Raw genomic sequence first — 20338 nt, forward strand, 5'->3', positions numbered from 1 at the left:
CCAAGATAGGATGCAGGACCTTGTCTTTCTTGGGTACCAGAAAGTAGTGGGAATAGCAACCACAACCTACTTTTGGGGCAGGAACGCTCTCCATGGCTCCCTTGGCCAAGAGAGCCAAAACTTCCTGGTGTAGAAGTGTCAGGTGATCCTCCGACATGCGGTGGTATTGAGGTTGGATGGCTGGAGGGGTAACCACGAAGGGGCGGTAGTAGCCCCTTCGGACTTTTTGCAAAACCCACCTGTCTGATGTGATGGTGCGCCAGTGGGGGGGGGGCGGTGATGGCGAATCCTGCCATCCACTGGTGTTTGATGAACCTGAAAGGTTGGACTAGGAGGGTTTGAAGGCTGCTACCGAGCTGGGGGGGGTGGGGGATTGGTGTACTGGCCCACCAGCTGGCCCCCTGAACCACGGCGATGGTTCCCACGTCCCCGGCCACCCGAAGGTTGGGAAACGTGCTGTGGCCTGTGGCCCTGGGCGGGACGTAGTGGGGCACCCCTTCCGTAGCCACGAAAGGGGCGAAAAGCAGACTGTGCTGGGCGGCTGGAGAGGCCCAAGGACTTGGCCATAGCCGTGAGTACTTGAAACGCTCTATAGCGTTGTCGCTTTGTCGCCAAAAAGGCGACGGCCATCAAAAGACATGTCCATCAAGGTGTTTTGGACATCCCCCGAAAAGCCAGTCGATCTCATCCAGGCGTAGCGACGAAGGGCTACTGACGTGGAAATCGTCCTGCCTAGAGAGTCGGCGGTATCCAGCCAACAACGGATGGTAAACTTGGCCGCATCCCTCTCTGCGGCAACAGCCTGGGAGAGCACTATCCGGGCCTCCTCCAGACACTGGGGCATTACCTACGCAACCGTATCCCACACAGAGTGGGAATAACGGCCCAATAGACATGCAATGTTTACTGACCGCAGTCCCAAGCTGGCTGAAGAGAAAATCTTCTTCCCAAAATGGTCCAGCTTCTTGGATTTTTCGGTGGAGTGGTAGAGAATGCGCCCTTGGAAGTGGAGGCTTGGACCACCAAGCTCTCCAGGGTGCGGTGATGGGAGAGGAAAGTGGTGTCACCCGGAACTGGGCGGTGGCGTCGGACAATCATCCTATCCACGGGTGCCCCCGTGTTGGGCCTGGACCACGTACCCAAAAGGACGTCGGTAAGGTCCTCATTAAATGGCAGCAGGGGCTCCGAAGAGCTCGCTGTCGGTTGAAGCACCTCTGTCAGGAGGTTAGTCCTGCCTGCCACTGTAGGAAGCTCAAGGTTGAGGGCCTCGGCCGCCCTACGCAACACCACTGCGTATGATGCTCCCTCCTCCGTAGCCACGGTAGGAGGAAACAACATGCAAAGTTCAGGAGAGGTGTCAAGACCACTGGCATCCCCCACTTCCTCTCTCCAGTCCTGCTCAGATTCCATCTGATCAGTTAAAGGGTCACCTGACCCTTCCCAGTCCTCCTCCTCATCCTCCGGTTGCCAATCTGGCCGAAAAGGGACCCCAGGAGTTAACAGGGGCACAAAAACCCCACTCGTTGCCGGATCCGTCGTCGGGCGACAACGGTCCAATTCCGGGTCAACCTCTGGATGGAGCAGCTGGGTCGACGCCGGCAGGGGACACGACTGGCGTCCGTTGCGGTTGTGGTGCCGGAGGAAGCGGCGCTAGTGGAGGTGTAATTAGGTCAACCGGCACAGAGGCCTGGATCCATGGGGGCCCTGCGGCGCCATGGCCAGAACCGATGGCGGAGAAGGCCTACACCCCCCCCCCCCAACCGAGTCCGCGGGGCCCGAAGGTGCGCCGGCGGATTCGGGCCGCCCAAAGATGGCATGCATCGCTTCGTAGAACATACAAAGTTGGGCAGGAGTCACTTCAGGTCCCTGGAAGGGAGAGAAGCCTGGAGTTGACTCCTCGGGCTCCGCATGCGGAGCCGTGGGAGGGGCACCGCCCGCATCCCTCGTTGCATCAGCCGACCGACAGGTAGAAGTCGAAGAGCGACAATGCTTCTTCGACTTCTTTTTGTGCTTCGACTTACCCGACCCCGAGTGCGAAGACTTCAATGACTTGGATGAGTGATGATGGCTCCACAACCGGTCCCTCGCGACCGGGACCTCGAACGGCGCGGAGCCGACTGCCGGCGCTCAAGCAACTTTCGGGACCGCTCCCGGAAAGCTTTCGGCGCCATCGACCAGCAGTCAGAGCACAATTTGGGGTCGTGGTCACGCTCCGGGCAAAAGAGGCACACACGGTGCGGATCCGTAACCGACATCAGTCGGGTACAGGAACCGCATGCCTCGTGCACCAGGAGTCAATGGACTCAAGAAAAAAAGTTGACAAAAGTCGAGAAAGTCAGTCAAAAAGTGACTGGAGGTACCACTCACTCCGGATCTGCCCTGCCTTGCACGGAAAAAGAAAGAACTGACGTCAGCGCGTGAGGGCGGCGTCTAAGTAGCAACCACAACGTCATCCCAGCGACCACGACGCCAACGACGGATGCGGAGCCGACCGACGCCACCTTCCGACGCGCAGAGGTACTGCTGATGAAAAAAATTCCCGGATCCAGTCTGACGCCTGGGGGTAAGTAATCTATAACTAACGTGTTTCTTTCAGATATAATATTTTCATTCCGTAATATTTTGCAATGTTTACTGCTCACCTGGAATGTTTTTTTTTTTATGATGTTTGCTTTGAATGAGTTACATTTTTTTTTTTTTACTGTTGTGATTGTTTTACTGTTGTATGTGTATGAACAGCACCCATAAGCTTGGCTAAGTATCGGCAATACCATTACAATAGAAACTTCATTTGTCTGACTGAGACGTGGTTTGGAACCCGTTTCATTAAGCATACCGAAAGCAGCTTATGCAATTGGGACTGTCATTGGAGCTATGCACACCAGCATATGCTGAAGCCATTCTATGTGTAGATGTGTGCATTCCTGTTACCAAGTCTGGATGTTCTACTGAGCCCCATAGAGAGAATTTTTTGATGTGTCTGAAAACGTTTCAGCCAACTTGGCTGTTGCCACATTGGCATTTTCCATTGTTGAAAGCCTTTCCCTCCTCCTTCCTAAGTGTTAAATACACAGGCCAAAAGGGAATTGAGGGAAGAGAAGCTTTAAGAATTCTTAACTTTGCTCAAGACAAATCTCTGCCATCGTTATGTCTTGTTTCAAACATCAAACCCAGGAAGACATTGAGTAATTTACTTAAGTTCTTCCCCCTGAAGTTGTGAAATACTTTTTGGGAGCCCTGAGACCAAAGCTGCACCAGTGAGGCAGAAGGCTGCAGCTATGAACAACTTGGTCTTTCTGTGCAGAAACCGAGATCTTTGAGAAAGGTAAGAGCAGGTTAGTGATAGATAAGACCCTGATTTTGATTTCAACTCATCATGCAGCGTCTATCAGTCATCACAAACTTTAAAAGCTTTCAATGCGAGGCAGGATTCCAAAGGGAAGCAACCTTCAGCCCCAAATAGGTCCTCCAGAAAAAATAACTTTAGAGTCATTTAACCTATGGTGGGTAGCCTGATGGGCACAGTTGTTTCTCCCTTTGTGTCAAGGACCTTTGTTTTTACTGATCGTTGCCTCACCTAATAAGTGACAGTCATTGTATAATGGCAGAAACAGCAAAAACTGACCTGTAGTTCTACTACACCTAAATGAGACGGGGAAAATATATGGTTGGGAAAACATCTACTGTTTTGTGGCAGGTGCCCTGCATCCACCAACCTCTAAATGAGGCTTTGGTCTCAAAACAAGTCTGACGCTTATTTTGAGAGTGCTACAGTTAAAACTCTGTATGACTACAATCAGGGAGTGAAGCTTCTCTTGACGATCAGTAAGCAAACATTTCCAGTACAAGAAATTGTTTATTTCTCTGAAGCAGAATTCCCCTCATCGCCTGTAGCCGACCAGCAAGGAAAAGAATATTAAGTGGTCTTGCTTTGAAACTTACCCAAGTTTTCTCTGCTTTCTCTCTAACCCCTTTGCAAACACAAAGAACTCCAGATGATTAAGAAGCTTCTTTCATGAGCCATCAATCTGGTTCCAAATTGGGAGAATGACCTGGGGGTTCACTCCAGGTACATCATTGTCCCCGGAAAGCCTGGTGGCATCACAAGTATCCTAAATCTGTCAACATCAAGAATATTTAGTTCTTCCCTCTCCAAAGACGTCAATATCTAGTGGATGTGCTTGATGTTTGCCTGGGAATGGCCCATGTGAGAACTGGAGCAAACACCTGCATTATTCATGTCAAGTTTTGAGATGTCAACATTTCGCTTTGAAATGCTTCTGTGCTTCATGTCCTCAAGCGTTCATTTGGTTCCTCTTGCCCATCTGAAAAGGAGAGATGTGCATTTTCATCCGGCCCTATATTGGGAACATCTGCAACAGCTGCAGTGCAAGAAAGTTCTTATTTAAGCTAAGTCGTCACCTCTTTCTTTAAAGTTCACTTCCAGAGTCAAATTATCTGAAAGGTCAACCGTCTGAGTAAGTGGTCACACAATGTCTTCTCAGACCGGCTGCAGAGCGCACTGCCAGGGAGAGTCCACATCGCATAATGGATATATCTAATCTTTTATTTTGTTTTTGGTCTGGTACTGAATAGGCATTGGGGCTATTTTGTAATTGTTAGGTGGTATCTGTTTTAGATTTGTTCTGAGTATTATTTCACTTTTTTATCCTATGTAGCTTTACTTTGAAGACGAAGAAACAAGACATATGTACCAAGTGAACACAGACAGCACTCTTTTGCAAACCCTGCAACACAAGAGGTAGGTGTTTTGTACAGTAACATATATATCGAGGTAATTTATTTGACAGGGTTGAGAATATAGCAATGCACAGTCTCTTAACTTTGCAACACTGTATGAAGCATCTGTCAGACTTACCTTTGCGTGCTCAGTCCTTTATGTGCTCAGTTTCCCTTTATTAATTTCACGTGAAAAATAAGTTAACTGACTTTCTCTAGGATGTTCATTTTACTTACAGGACTTCATGAAAGATTTAGGCTGTGAATCTGTAGCTGACTGGCCTGATGTTTATTTAATTCCAAGGCCTTTTTTATAACTCATCAGGGCTAATTTTTCATTTCATTGTTGTTTGCATTCCTAGCCTCATGTTATTCTTAAGCATTACACATCCAAGCTTGTTTTTTGGATACAGAAGTATTTTTAATGATCTTCATCTTCCACTTAGTTTTAGAACCGTTCTTTAGCAGCATCGGTAGGAAATTAGTGATATTCAGGCTGCTTAATCGATTTCTTGCAAAACCTCTGTAAATGGGTAAACGTAGGTTTCAACTGAAAACGAAGCTTCCTAGACCCATATTGACTGTCTGTTGAAACTTTACTTATTAGCTTGCTCTGTCTTTACATTACAATTATTCCATGCTGTCTTCCTCCTGTCTCTTACTTACTTTGCATCCACCATCCATTCTAAAAGGTATTAGTTACCCATTTAGTACACTAGAACTTATTAATAGATGTCTGTAACATTAGATGAGGGTGTCAAGTTTGCTAAGAAAATCAATTCCTGCAATTCGCCTGAGAACTGTAGAACATCAAGATCGTCTTCCAAGTGCCCACAGACAACATCTGAGAACTAGTGTACGTCTGTCCATATCATATGTAAGGAAGTAATCTAAACACTTTGCAGCATGCACTTACTGTAATATTCCATCCTGGAGAAACAGAAAGTACAAATTGGTTACCCTCCTATCTAAATATTCTGTAATCCATCACATTCCTAAAAAGTATCCAGTAACTTCAGGAGTATGTGGAAAACCACAATGCACTCTCTAACCATCAGTTAGGATTCAGAGCCACAAGTGTTTCCCCCGGCACCACCATTGAGGTTAATTTGGTAACCTACAAGTCTTTGGTGTGGAATCATAATCAAGGCTCTGATCATTGAGTCACATGCTGCCATTGTGACTTGAATTTAGACATCCAACTGTTCTATCATTTGACTTTTCATAAATTTCCCTACCACGAATGTTTGTTCCGTTTTGCCGGTTGTTGTATGTTGTTTCCTTGCTCTTACCAGCTATGTGTTCTATAGGATTCCTGTCAGATGCAAACTTCCTAAAACAAGGTTTTTATAGCATGGAACAAATCTCGAAACTATACATACAGTGGTACGACCAAGAAGACAAGTTATGGGGATTTAGTAGAAGATAAACCAATCTGTGTACCTACATGTTTGCAGCTCTGTCATAATGTACTTACTAGGTGACTGGCTTAAAAACAGAACTGTATCACAATTGGTGGCATTCAGTGGTGAGATGTCAAGGGGATCCTTGGGAGGTGAGATACCCGTGTCTTTGGCCTCCCTAATGCTTCAGCGGTTTCTGGTGAAATCCACTGATATAAGCATTTAAGATGCAAGAGGTGAGGAGTTGCCTCCAATGTATAATTAACAAAATTATTGGTAATCATGGGGTATTTAAGCCGAGAGAAGTCTGATATTAGTGTTAAAAATATTCATCCTGAGGCAGCATGGTCAGCAGGGTAACAGAGCAGATATGCAGCCAATCGGCTCCACTCTAACCCCGCTGTTCTAAGCAGTTAACCGGCACCCATCGCCTTCCCTGAGCATCATGCCAGTCCCAGGAGAGGTCACTGAATCGCTCGGAACTGCCTGAACTAAGCAGAATAGACAACACAGTAGGACCTGCCTAGAGATCAGATCAGGCGAGCTGCAGGCATCTTGGTTCGGCCACAGTGTCTCTAATGGCCGCGCGCACACAGGAGACCCACAACAGGTACGGCACAGCCTGGAGAGACTCTGAACCGGTGTAGTACCTCTGCAAGATCCACATCCTATCTGGAGTTCACCAGCGTACGCATGGACCATTGCCTATATATCCAATTGCTCAGAGGGCTAATTTCCTCCTAACCCCTGAGAATACGCAGGAAAGTATATATGCTTTACACCCCAGCCCCTATTGAGGGCACCAACAAGACGTCCAACCTCAGAACATTACAGTGAGTTATGACAGTCTGCACAAGAAAGCTTGGAGAAGGTGCCCACACATAAAGTGACTCTCAGCATAATTTTTCAGAAATGCAGCCAGGCCACGCCTGGTGTCTGCACTCCCCGTCAGAGACAACAATTGTGATAAGATGCAGAGGAGACCTAAAAAGACCATTGGGGAGGCTTTGGCTTAGGGAAAGACCAGGTACAAGAAACTATAATGCAGAGGAAATCTGGCCAGGGGAGAACCTGTGCCCAAACATGGCAGCTAGCCGTAGAGAAACCTCAATTAAGGATATGTTACAAAAAACATACAAACAAGGGAAAGTTACAACGCTGAAAATGGAAAATGTTACTTACCCTGTAAGCATCTGTTCTTAGCTTGTAGTGCTGTAGATTCACAAGTCCACTCTGTTCCTGGAAGCTGGCAATGATGGCACATTTTACCTTTCACACACTTTACTTCTTTATCAACTTATAGTGCAAGCAGTACATCACAGCATTCTTAATCCACTTGCACCTTTCAACCACTGAGCTTAAAACAATATAGGGTAGAGTTGGTGCCCATGTGCATTGAGGACCAAGCAAGTAGTCCAAGCACATCCTGTGACTTGAAACCTCTTCAAAGAAAAACAAGTTTTAATGTCTGTGCCCAACACTAGATGGCAGGAATATGCAAATCATGTTGTTCTACAACACTACATGCTAAAAACAGATGTTTACAGGGTGAGTAGCATTTTCCTTTCTCTACTAAACTGCCTTTGCTTGCTGACCAACCTTTGTTGTTCTTGATGTGATGGGAGACGGTGGAAAATACACATTCTAATTTGTTGATTTACAATCTAGGGTTAAACTAGGGTCATCCGTGCTTGACTGTGTATAAAAAATGGATAACTTTGGTTTGCCTTTGAACTGATGAGGGAAAGCCGTTCCTGTTGTCACAACTTCCTGTGTTTTAATTCGTAAATAAGTGGAGCGGAAGTAAGCTTCCATTGCCTGTAACATAGTTTTAAGTACATCTAGAGTGCAGGTGGGTCAGTCCACCCTGTCCAGCTGGGCCCGTATCAACCAAACTTACTTCCAGTTATTTTTGTCTCACTATTTCCTGAAGAGGCCAATAAGGCCTGAAGAAATAAAGGTTATAGATTATACCAAGGGTTAACTAATCAACCAATCACTTATTTGTAGCAAGCACTTGTGACCCAAGGGGGATCCAGGCGCTAGCGTGAGGAGCGTCTATTCAAAGAGCCAGGTCTTGAGTCCGCTCCTGTACTCGGCGAGGGATGCTGATGTTCAGAGGTGGGTGGGGAGGTCGTTGCAGGCTTTGGCTGCGAGGTGGGAGAAGGAGCCACCTCTGGTCGGGTGCGATCGATGCGTGGGACGGTGGCATGGGCGGTAGATCGCAGGTGTCTGGTGGGCCGGTGGAAGATCAGGCGGTTGTTCGGATATTCTGGTCCTGCATTGTGGAGGGCTCAGTAGGCGTGCATAGTTTAAAGTGGCATCTCTTCTTGGGGTGAAGCCAGTGCCGGCTACGCAGGTTGGGCTGATGTTGGGCAGGTCCATGATGATTCTTGCTGCTGGATGGTTTTGAGATGATTGAGGAGGCGGGTGGAGGTACCGGCGTAGACGGTGTTCCCATAGTCGAGTCAACTGATGATGAAGGCGTGGGTGTCTGTTATCCTGGTGTCATTCGGGCTCTATCTGAAACCCTTCCGGAGCATTCTATGGTGTTGAAGCAGGAGGAGGCAGTAGAGTTGACCTGGCGTTTCTTGGAAAGTTCACTGTCAATAATTCCGAGGTTGTGGGTGTCTGTGGTCAGGGTGGGTGGAGGTCAAAGGGCGGAGGACCACTAGGATTCATCCCACGATGAGGTGGTCTTCCAAAGAGGAGAGGCTCCGGAGCTGGAGGCAGTTGGCTTTGACGGTGTTGAAGAAAGGGGAGCGTGGTCCTAGGGGCCTGTAGATAAGGTCCCTCCAATGGTGGTTTCGGTGTCTGCTTAGAGGTGGAAATTGAGGTGTTCCATTTCAGATGAAGTGGGGTGGGGGTTGAAGGAGGTGGCAAGTTTGATGGGGTCTTTCTTGATGATGGCTATTCCTCCTCTGGGTCTGTCAAGGCGGTCTGTGTGTCATTTTGTAGCCAGTAGGAGTGGCAGTGGCAATGTCTGGGCCTGAGGAGTCCTTGAGCAAAGTCTCTGTGAGGAACACTATGTTAGGGGAGGTGGTTGTGATAGTGTCCCAGAGTTTCACAGAATGCTTGGCCAGGGAGCGGTTGTTGAGTAGCATGCATTGCAGTCTAGGGTGACAGTTCATGGGTTTGGTGGGGGCTGGTGGTGCCGTGGAGTCGCAGGTGAAGTGGCAGTGGAGGCATCTAAAAGCTCCTTCAGTGTCCTTATGAGATGTGGTGCAGCAGAGTGAGTTGCGGCATCCTGTATCCAATCCTGGAAGTGCGACGCTATTGTAGTGTTGGACAGTTAGAGGGCCAGAGGTCCTGGCGCTGGACGCGGACGGACGCAAAGAGGCTTGCCTTTGGCACGCCACCAGCATGCTGGCATTAAGAAGCCTGTGGGGGGTGGGTGGAATGGAGGGCTGCTCAGGGGTGGGGATTAGTGTTGTAGTCTGACAAAGATTGCGTTGCCCGGTTGCCTAACAACTGGTCGCACTTGCAGAAACAGGAGCTGCATCAGGCAGTTGAAAGTGAGAAGGCACAAGAAGTCTCTGGGGAGAGGCTCGTGCCTCTGCTAAGTCACGCGGGAGAGTGGGGAAACAGGCTCACAGATGCCGCGCTGCGGCCGGCTTTAAGTAGCCTGTGGGGGCTGGACAGGGCGGATATAATGTCATGCAAATTGAATCTATCAATTGTAGTGGGCAAACCTGCCTTTTTCAGATTTACATATACGCAAGACTACTGAGATGACTCATGAGGGCATGGTTTTTCAAATTGCATTGTTGCTTTTGATGCCCTTAAACTGTTCAACTCGTTTCTAAAAGAAAGTGTTCTAAGAACCTGGCTACTGGCGCACTTAAAGCACCTGCGCTACCTTCAGAGGGTGTTCCCTCATTTGCATAGGGGCATGTCCTATGTAAATGAGGGAATTCCTTTGACTCTGCGCGTGCGCCATATTACAGAACGAGCGCAGTCAAAGAAGCCCTCAAGAGGCGCACTGATAGTGCGTCATTTAAAAGGTGTCACACTGTCAGTGCACCTCCTGAGAGCAGCCCTCTACAGGGTGTAAAGGGGGTCCCATGGACCCCCCCAGACATCCTCTGGCAGGCAGGTGCAGTCCCTGACTGCACCCGCCTGCAAGAGGATCTCTCATCCCCATTGGAAGTGCAGGCAGGTGCCGCCTGCACTGTGAAAACACAGAGCAGCTGCTCTTTTTTCTCACATGAATGCGCTGCCCTCAGGGTAGCGCTAGGTCGCAGCTGCCCTGGGGGCAGCGCATACACCATAATGGGGCCCATTTTCATTGTTTGCGCCCGGCGCACCTTTTGAAAGTTCTGCAAGGCGCAAACAATGATAATGTGTAATGCAGGCCATAATATCTGAATACGTATCATTTTAGTTTTTTAAATAACTTTGGCTCAGTTTGACAAATCAGGGTGGACATTTTCTCCCAGAAAAGTACATGCACTTTGGGTTCTTCGTGGCAAGTTTCTTCAAGTGAGGGCCAAGAAACGAAGCAGGGGTCCCTAAAGTCCTGTTTGCTATTTTAATTTCCAGAGTTCTTTGCTCATCGATAGAGAAAGCGTTTGAACGTAATTGCACCAAATTTGGCATGAAGGCAGAACTTTACTCAGAAAGCATGCTTTTGTTGGTTTGATGTAAATCTTTTAAGAACTATTTGAGAAAATAGTGTTTGAAAAGTGGCTCAGGTTGGCTATGAAGTGTTTACATTTTAGAGATATCTGGACCATTATTTTGCAGATTTGCTACTCCAATAAAAAAAATCCTAGCATTTGATATCTATATTATGTTTTATATGCCTGTTCTGTGAGTTATAAATTGTGCTCCTAAAAAGAATGTGCACATTTTATTATTATTTTGGTTTTAATTCATAACCACACATTAAGCTTTTCAGTAAAAGTACCCATTTTAAAAATCAATTAAGTATTTTAGCAGGTATTGTGATTTTAGGTATTTTTTGAATTTTTATATTAGATTGCTATTTTGGTTAAATTATAGCCAAAGCCAATTGCATTTAAAAATGCAATTAACATAAGAGATAGTGACTAGGGAGATCCTTCACAAACCTTTTTAAAAGAAAGGAAAGGTGGGAAATGTAATTAGAGGGAGTGCAGAAGACTGACTGGAAAAATGATACTGCACCTTAAAGAAATCCCACTACTCCAGTGCCCTGAAAGGGTCAGTTAGTTTATAGAGAAGTTAGGATCCTGGGTAAACAACACAGAAGCACGTCCTTTATTCCACTAATGAGGTGGATGGTTGGCTATAACTTTAATGAGGATTCCCTTGGAGGAGAATTGCGATTACAGGTATGTTTTTTTTTTTCTCCTTCAGAGGATCTTCATTAATGGTCTTAAGCACCGAATAGAATAACAGGCTGTAGTAATGACTCCTGAGATCCAGTTTAATATTCTTACTTCTTTATTCTTCTTAGCTTCTTTTCATGCCAGTAACTTCCAGAATCATCTGAACTTTCTTAAGAACCTCCACAATACACTCATTCCGTGTTGACATCATAGCCAACACAGCACACTTCTTAAAGTAAAACATCACCACACATCTCCCCCTTATAATAAAATAACAGAGGAATAAAACAACTTCAATATGACCAGAACATAGGACCAAGGAAACTACAAGATTCCAAAAGGAAATAAGTAAAAGAGAACATGGAAAATGAGGGAGCAGAAATACAATAGTTGTGTTTACTTATTTTTCACTAGGAGCCCTTACTTTAAATTAACTTCCCACACTCCATTCTTTCCCAGTCTCCACTCACATGACATTTTTCATCACCTTAGTCACTCTTTTTTGGTTGGGAAAATGTGTTCTTTCCCTTTTTTACATAGCCCATCTTTCTTATCACTACCCAGTCACCTTGTTTTATGTCCACATCTTTCACACCCTTCCTGTTACCATAACCGATCTTGTTGCGTACCTGACTATCCATTACCCGCTCATCCACCCATACCCTATTCGTCTTGCACAACCACATGGCAAATTCTTTAGTCGCAGGTTCTTTATCCTTAAGATCAATGAATAGAGACACACCAGTCACGAAATGTGATGTGATCCTATAAGCCCACATAATCTTATTTAACTCCTCCTTCCACACTAAACCATTGGCCAAGGACAACTGAATGTTTTCCATGACAACACAATTCACTCTTCTCAGAAGACCAATAGCCTGTGGCCCGATTAGCACCCCCTGTCATGTCTGACCTCCAAATTCGTAACAAATCCTGTTATAGCAGTGGAAACTAAATGCACACTATTGTCTGTAACTAAGACCTTTGGTATACGTTCCTTAAGAAATGCGTTGTTGAAGAACTCAATTACATTCCTGGTTGTAATTTGTTCCATGGCACGGAATACAAACCATTTGCTGCAATAATCAACTAGGACTGCTAAAAACCTAATTCCCAGACACAAACTCTCCACAGGACTCAAAAAATTCAACGCCAACTTTTCCCACGGCTGGATAGGAAACATCATACATTCTAAATGTGGTTGTCTTTCAACGTGGGATCCATAGACGATAGTCTCTCTTTCACCTTCTTACTACTTGTACACCTAACAATTTGATCACTAATCAAAGTTTCAGTTAGAGTATTAAAATCACAAGTCACTGCTAGCCCACTTAACGCAGCAACAAAAGTCACTATGTCGTCATCATGGCTTTATGTGCGGCAAAATAATGTATGTCTCCCAAAAACCACACTGACTTTCGGTGTGAAGTGTTTTTCCAACATCTTGTAAACATTATAGGATGATCATCATAAATTCTTCTACCTGTTCCTAAATGATGTAATAAAATAGCTTGTCTTCTCATTGGACCATATTTATCCCCACCTATAGCCAAGAGATATGTAGAAAATGTTTTTTTCCCATATCTTCAAGGAACGCTTGGTTCCCCAGGTACTGGTAATAGGTGGAACAGCCTTGGTTTGTTCTACTATACCTGTAAAGCAAAAGAAGAATAAACTACAATAAAATACCAAAATAATAATTTACAATATCAAACTAAATTACTTAAAATAATTGCCTAAAATATTATCATTTCTATAAATATCTCTTGTAGTTGCTGTGCTGTTTTTTCCAAGAACTGGTAATGTATGTTCGAGGCATATGAGCTGCAGATTGTACACTTAGCATAGATCGACATCTGATGTTGGGCCCGGATGTTTGCAGTTTGTTTTTCTTCTTGGACAGTCTTTGGAAGTCACGAGTTCGGTGACTCCTCCTTCGGTCCGTACTGCGCATGGGCTTCGGCTCCATCCTCAGATTGTTTTTTTCCGCCATCGGGCTCGGATGTGATACTTCGTGCTCCGGCTTCGAACTTCTACGGTTCCAGCCTCGACGGAAAATCCTCGTTTCTTCGAGTTTCCTCATCATCATCTTCATCTCTCGAAGCGGCACTTTTCTCCATCCCGTACATCGGCACCGGCCTTCGGGCCCTCCTCGACTCCGGTCCCGGCCGATGGAAAGGACTCAGTTCAAAAAGTGCCCAAAATGTGGGTCTAAATTTCCCCACACCGACCTCCATCAGGTGTGTAACCTTTACCTCTCTCCAGAACACGAGGCCAGAGACTGCCCCGCCTGCAAGTCTTTTCGATCAAAGAAGACCATCCGGGATCGAAGAGCTCGACGCACCATGGCGCACTCATCGTCCGCAGCTCCACCGGACATCTTCGGAGACGGCGCCGAAGCTTCGGGGCAACTACACACCGAGCAGGAGGACGATGTCGTCAGCGCTTCCGAGGCCGACGACTCCGACGTGGAGGACATCACACCGGCGCAGCGGGTCGTGAGTACTGTACCCCCTCCCACCCCCGCGCCCAAAACCAAAGAGACTCAGGTTACACCCTCGCCGGCAGGCCTGGGCAAAACCAAGCACAAAGCTTCTATCACCCCACCTTCGGGCCCGGTGTCGAAGCCTCAAAAGTCTCACGGCAGCTCGGGCTCGAGCCAGCCGACGCCTGGTGCTGAAAAACAGCACCCGGCACCGAAAAAAGTAATACCCAGCTCGACTCCGAAGCCACCGGTGCCAAAGCCTGGACGCTCTGTGCCGACCAAACACAAACACAAATCTGTCGGCACCGACGCTCCGGCGCCGAAAACTCCTTCGACGCCGAAAAAACCGGAGGCTCCAAAAAAGCATGGCGCACAGAACCCGTCGAAGCCCTCGGCTCCGAAATCATCGGCGCCAGCGGACGATTCGGCGCCACTGGCTCTGTTTACACCAGACCCTTTGCAAAAGACTCTATCTAAAGATCCAAAGACTGGGCTATTGACTTTAACTATCAAGAAAAGACGCCTTGACACTCCGGCTCCTCCTCCACCACCCAAACGGAAGGACTCTGCTACTTCTCCCCTCAGAGTACCCTCCCCACTACCTCCTCCTCTGCCTCCTCCACCTCCTCCACCCCCTCCCCCTCCCAGGTCTCCGCCACCCTTACCTCATTATTCCCCGACCCCGTCCCCAGATCCGGATGACGGGGACCCGGATTATGACCCGGCGGACGCCCCAATGGACCCCACTCCACCGGGGACCCCAGACCCATGGGAAGACTACCACAACCCTGATATACCTGATATGCCTCAGGACGACCTATACCCATCCAGGCCGTCTCCTCCAGAGGACTCCTTAGGGTTTCACCACTTAGTACAGAGAGCAGCACACTACCATGGGGTGGACATGCACAGCGAACCAGTGGAAGACGACTTCCTACTGGACACATTTGACATTCAGGACAAATCCACGTCTATTTTACCCATGCTTAAGGGTGTCAACAAGCATGCTGCAGAGGTGTTCAAAGACCCTGTCAGGGCCAGGGTACTAAACCCCAGAATAGAGAAAAAGTACAAGGCGGCACCCACAGACCCTGCATACATAAAGGGCCCTGCGCCCTTAGATTCCCTAGTTGTCTCCACAGCTAGAAAACGGGCTAACTCCCAGTCCTCAGGAGAAGCCCCACCGCCAGACAAGGAATCAAAACTTCTAGACGCGTCTGGCAAACGCACCGCCTCCCAAGCTGCAAACATGTGGCGCATTGCAAATACACAAGCGCTACTTGCGCGCTATGACAGAGCACACTACGACGAACTTGAGGCTCTTATGCAGCACCTTCCCGAAAAACACAAGCGCAAGGCTCATGACCTCATACAGGAGGGTAAACTAATTACAAACACCTCCATTAAGTGTGCCCTCGATGCAGCCGACACTGCTTCTAGAGCCATAAATACCAGTGTCCTGCTTCGTCGCCATGCCTGGCTCAGGATCTCAGGGTTTAAGCCTGAAGTCCAGGCGTCCATACTCAATCACCCTTTTGACCAACAAACTCTCTTTGGGCCAAAGGTAGACGAAGCGTTGGAAAAGATGAAAAAGGACACAGACACAGCAAAGTCTATGGGGGCACTCCAAACACAAGCCTCTAAACGTTCCTTTCGACGCTCGTCCTTTCGTGGCACAGGCAGAGGCTTCTCCACCGACAACGCCTCTACCTCCTACAAGTCCCCTCCTCAAAATACCTTTTCAAAGGGCAACCAAAGGGGTGGTTACAGAGGCAACAACAATAAGGGCAGGGGCAAAACTAACACCACCCGTTCTGCCACCCCGCCCGCACAATGACTCCCCTCCGCTCCCCCCAGACCATCCCACTCCGGTCGGGGGCAGACTACAAAACTTTATACACGCATGGGAGTCCATAACATCGGACAAATGGGTGACCCAAATCATTCGGTAAGGGTACTGTCTCGAGCTAACATCTACCCCACCCAATATCCCACCAAGGCACCGTCCAATGTCTCAAGAACATTCCACACTGCTCAAACAGGAGGTACTCTCCCTCCTTCAAAAAAACGCTATAGAGCAGGTCCCCGTCAATCAACAAAATCTAGGGGTCTACTCCCTATATTTCTTAATACCAAAGAAAGACGAGACCCTCAGGCCCATTCTGGACCTCCGACCTCTAAATGCTTACATACATTCAGACCATTTCCACATGGTCACCCTACAACAGGTCCTCCCGCTCCTCTGTCAGGGAGACTTTCTCACTACCTTGGATCTGAAAGACGCATACTTTCACATTCCAATACACCCCTCTCACAGGAAATACCTCAGGTTCGTAGTGGACGGGCAGCATTACCAATTCACGGTTCTCCCCTTCGGGGTCACCACCGCACCACGGGTGTTTACCAAATGCCTAGCGGTAGTAGCAGCACACCTCAGACGTCAACATATTCACGTCTTCCCTTACTTAGACGACTGGCTGATAAAAGCCGCGTCCTACCACCAATGTGTGCAACATACAAACAGCACCATCCAACTGCTCCACCAGCTAGGCTTCACGGTGAACTACCAAAAGTCCCACCTCATACCATCTCACACAAAGCAATATCTCGGGGCCACTATAGACACCTCCAAGGGTATTGCCTATCCAAACTCAGCCAGAATCACAAGCATTCAAGCCTTACGCAAAACATTCCTTCCTCAACACTTTCTTCCAGCAAGAGTGTTTATGAAGCTCATAGGAATGATGGCGTCTTGCATCTTCATAGTGCCCCACGCAAGACTCCACATGCGTCCACTTCAAGAGTGCCTAGCACAACAGTGGAACCAGGCCCAGGGTCAGCTGACGGATCTGGTGTTGGTAGACGGCCGCACACATCACTCTCTGCAGTGGTGGAACACCACAAACCTTTCCAAAGGGCGGCCGTTCCTGGACCCGGTTCCTCAGGTGATTCTAACAGCGGACGCATCGCTCTCCGGCTGGGGAGCGCACCTCCTACACCTCACAATGCAAGGTCTATGGACGCCACTGCAAAAATCGCTCCACATCAACCATCTGGAGCTCTTGGCGATCTTTCTAGCCCTAAAATCTTTCCAAAAACAGATTTCGGGCAAAGCAGTCCTCATTCGCACAGACAACATGACTGCAATGTATTATATCCAAAAACAGGGGGGGACACACTCTCCCCAGCTCTCCCGCTTAGCCCAGAGCATATGGAGATGGGCAATTCCCCAAAACATCTTTCTCCTGGCTCAGCACGTTCCAGGCGTACAAAACACCATGGCAGATCTGCTCAGCAGACAAACGCAGCAACTACACGAATGGGAACTGCATCCACAAGTTCTTCACCCATTCTTCCAACAGTGGGGGCATCCTCAGATAGACCTCTTCGCCACCCACGAAAACAAAAAATGCCCAAGCTTCGCCGCCAGATACCCACACCCATTGTCCAAGGGCAATGCGATATGGATGAACTGGTCAGGCAGATTTGCATACGCCTTTCCACCTCTCCCACTAATTCCATTAGTGGTAAGGAAGCTACAACAACACTCCCTCACACTCATTCTAGTAGCTCCGACGTGGGCCAGGCAGCCGTGGTACACCACACTACTACAACTATCAGTGGTACCACATCAAAAACTGCACCTATCCCCATGCCTCCCAACCCAGAACCATGGAGAAATCAGGCACCCGGACTCAGCTCAGCTCAACCTGGCGATCTGGCTCCTGAAATCTTAGAATTTGGATACCTTAACCTTCCCCCTGATTGCATGAACATCATCATGGAAGCCAGACGTCCTACCACTAGAGCATGCTATGCCGCAAAGTGGAAAAGATTTGTAATTTACTGCCGTAACAATACAATCAACCCTTTAGATGCATCCATACAGCACATCATATGCTATCTGCTCCATCTTCACAGGTGTAACCTGGCATATTCATCCATACGCCTACACCTAGCAGCGATCGCTGCTTATCTACAAAACAGACAGCATTTATCACTGTTCAGAGTGCCCGCTATTAAAGCCTTTATGGAAGGCCTTAAACGAGTAATTCCTCCCAGGGCACCACCTTCCCCTGTATGGAATCTAAATTTAGTTCTTACACGGCTAATGGGTCCGCCCTTCGAACCAATGCATAAATGTGAGCTACAGTTTCTCACCTGGAAAACAGCTTTTCTCGTAGCTATCACTTCCCTTAGAAGGGTTGGTGAAATACAAGCGTTCACTATACAGGAACCCTTCCTACAAATACATCACAGCAAGGTCATACTTCGCACAAACCCGAAGTTTCTGCCCAAGGTCATTTCCCCCTTCCATCTCAATCAATCGGTGGAATTACCTGTCTTCTTCTCGCAACCTCAATCTGTTGCAGAGAGGGCCTTACACACACTCGATGTTAAAAGGGCTTTGCTGTACTACATACAAAGAACGCAACCCTTCAGGAAGACTAAACAATTGTTCGTTTTCTTCTCTCCACCACATAAAGGCAACCCCATCTCTAAATCAGGGATAGCTAGGTGGATTGTAAAGTGCATACAAATTTGCTATCAAAAGGCAAAAAGAACATTATCTGTTCCGCCTAAAGCCCACTCTACAAGAAAGTTAGGGGCTTCTATGGCTTTTCTAGGGAATATACCCTTAGATGACATCTGCAAAGCAGCCACATGGTCTACACCGCACACCTTCACAAAACATTACTGTGTAGATGTGCATTCTAAGCAGCAAGCTAGGGTGGGCCAGGCTGTACTAAAGACACTTTTTCAAACTACTGCAACGGATACCGGTGGTCGCCGCTAAGGTTGGGTACTGCTATATAATCTATGCTAAGTGTACAATCTGCAGCTCATATGCCTCGAACGGAATATGCTACTTACCAGTATGCATCTGTTCTTGGCATGTAGAGCTGCAGAGTTGTACACGCCCACCCGCCTCCCCGGCTACCTGTATCCGTTCCAGTACATCTTATTTAGATACAACACACATGGGTTTCTCACTGTTATTACTACGCTCCATCATTTCCCTGTTGGCGAAAAACAATCTGAGGATGGAGCCGAAGCCCATGCGCAGTACGGACCGAAGGAGGAGTCACCGAACTCGTGACTTCCAAAGACTGTCCAAGAAGAAAAACAAACTGCAAACATCCGGGCCCAACACCAGATGGCGATCTATGCTAAGTGTACAACTCTGCAGCTCTACATGCCAAGAACAGATGCATACTGGTAAGTAGCATATTCCTTTTCCAGTCTCAATGGAGTAAGTAGAGTCTTTCTTTAGTTTCAGTGACACCCTACACCACTCACAGAAAATCGGCTTTCAGTTTGGTAAGAAATGTCATAGAATAATTTAATTGCAAACATTGCTGTTCAAGTCACGCATTCCTCCAATCTTCAGCACTTGTTGGTAACATGGAAATTTCAGCATGAGTGTTAAGCGTGTAAGAATAAAAACCATGGTGCTCGAGCCTTGAATGCCTGTTAATAAGCATGTGCAGCAGCTTGAGTCTTCAGCACGTGAAATACCGGTACAATGTCTTCAATTTTGTCACAAGCTGATTAATTAGAGTAGAAGCACTCATCGATAAACACTGGCAAATATGGAAAGAAAAAACGTGGTGCTTGTCTCCAAAAATCTGTAGTAATGAGTCCTGAAATCCAGTTTAATATTCTTACGTCTTTATTCTTCTTAGCTTCCTTCAATGCCAGTAACCTCCATCATCATTTGAACTTCAACAGCTTTCTCAAGAACCTCCACAATACCCCCATTCCTTGTTGACATCATAGCCAACACAGCACAATTCTTGAAGTAAAACATCACAACACAGGCCCATCCCATATAAACAGCATAGGAAAGAACAAATGTTTTTTAACTCTACCCAGAAATGTTCGTTAAGAAACCCTGAACTACCAGTGTGTGAGCCCTGGAGACTATCTCAAGAAAATAATACAATGTAAATATGAAGACAGACCTCCAAGTGGCAGATTTATATGTTTCTGAAATGGGTGGTTCTTAGAAAAACAGTTGTAGCAGCTTTGCCCCTAGTCGAGGGAGATTTCGGCTGCTGAGAAGAACCTTGTAGCCATTTGGTAATGGACTGCTTCATTGTCACTGTCTGTTCTGATAGTTATGATAGTCGAAAATCTTTAGTGTTAGAGTTATAGTTGCAGAACTAACTTTAAAAGTCTCAACATAGGAGGAGGAGCCTAGCGCGCAACCAAGATGGCCGCGTAGGTGCGAGGCTCCCGAGGACCTCCGCGACCTCCTGAATTAATCCTGGCGATATCCTGTCCTTGTTGAGGGGACTGTGTTGGGGAACCCGAGCTGAGGCGCCACCCGTTTTTCGGGCTCGAATCGGACCCCGGACACCGGTGGGAGCACCGATCGAAGGTTGCGGCCTTCT

The 20338-nt window shown here is 47.3% G+C and overlaps 1 protein-coding gene across 2 annotated transcripts in view; it reads left to right on the forward strand.

Annotated features, from left to right (window-relative positions):
- TTC4 (tetratricopeptide repeat domain 4) overlaps positions 1-20338 on the forward strand; it is a 223136-nt gene that overhangs the window by 177580 nt on the left and 25218 nt on the right. For both annotated transcript variants that reach the window (XM_085602541.1, XM_085602542.1), the window contains exon 10: positions 4680-4762. In XM_085602541.1, the coding sequence (XP_085458667.1) occupies positions 4680-4762 (83 nt within the window). The remainder of the gene's footprint in view (positions 1-4679; positions 4763-20338) is intronic.

The sequence above is a fragment of the Triturus cristatus genome, chromosome 4_2 (genome assembly GCF_964204655.1).
Source record: "Triturus cristatus chromosome 4_2, aTriCri1.1, whole genome shotgun sequence".
NCBI classification, from domain to species: domain Eukaryota; kingdom Metazoa; phylum Chordata; class Amphibia; order Caudata; family Salamandridae; genus Triturus; species Triturus cristatus.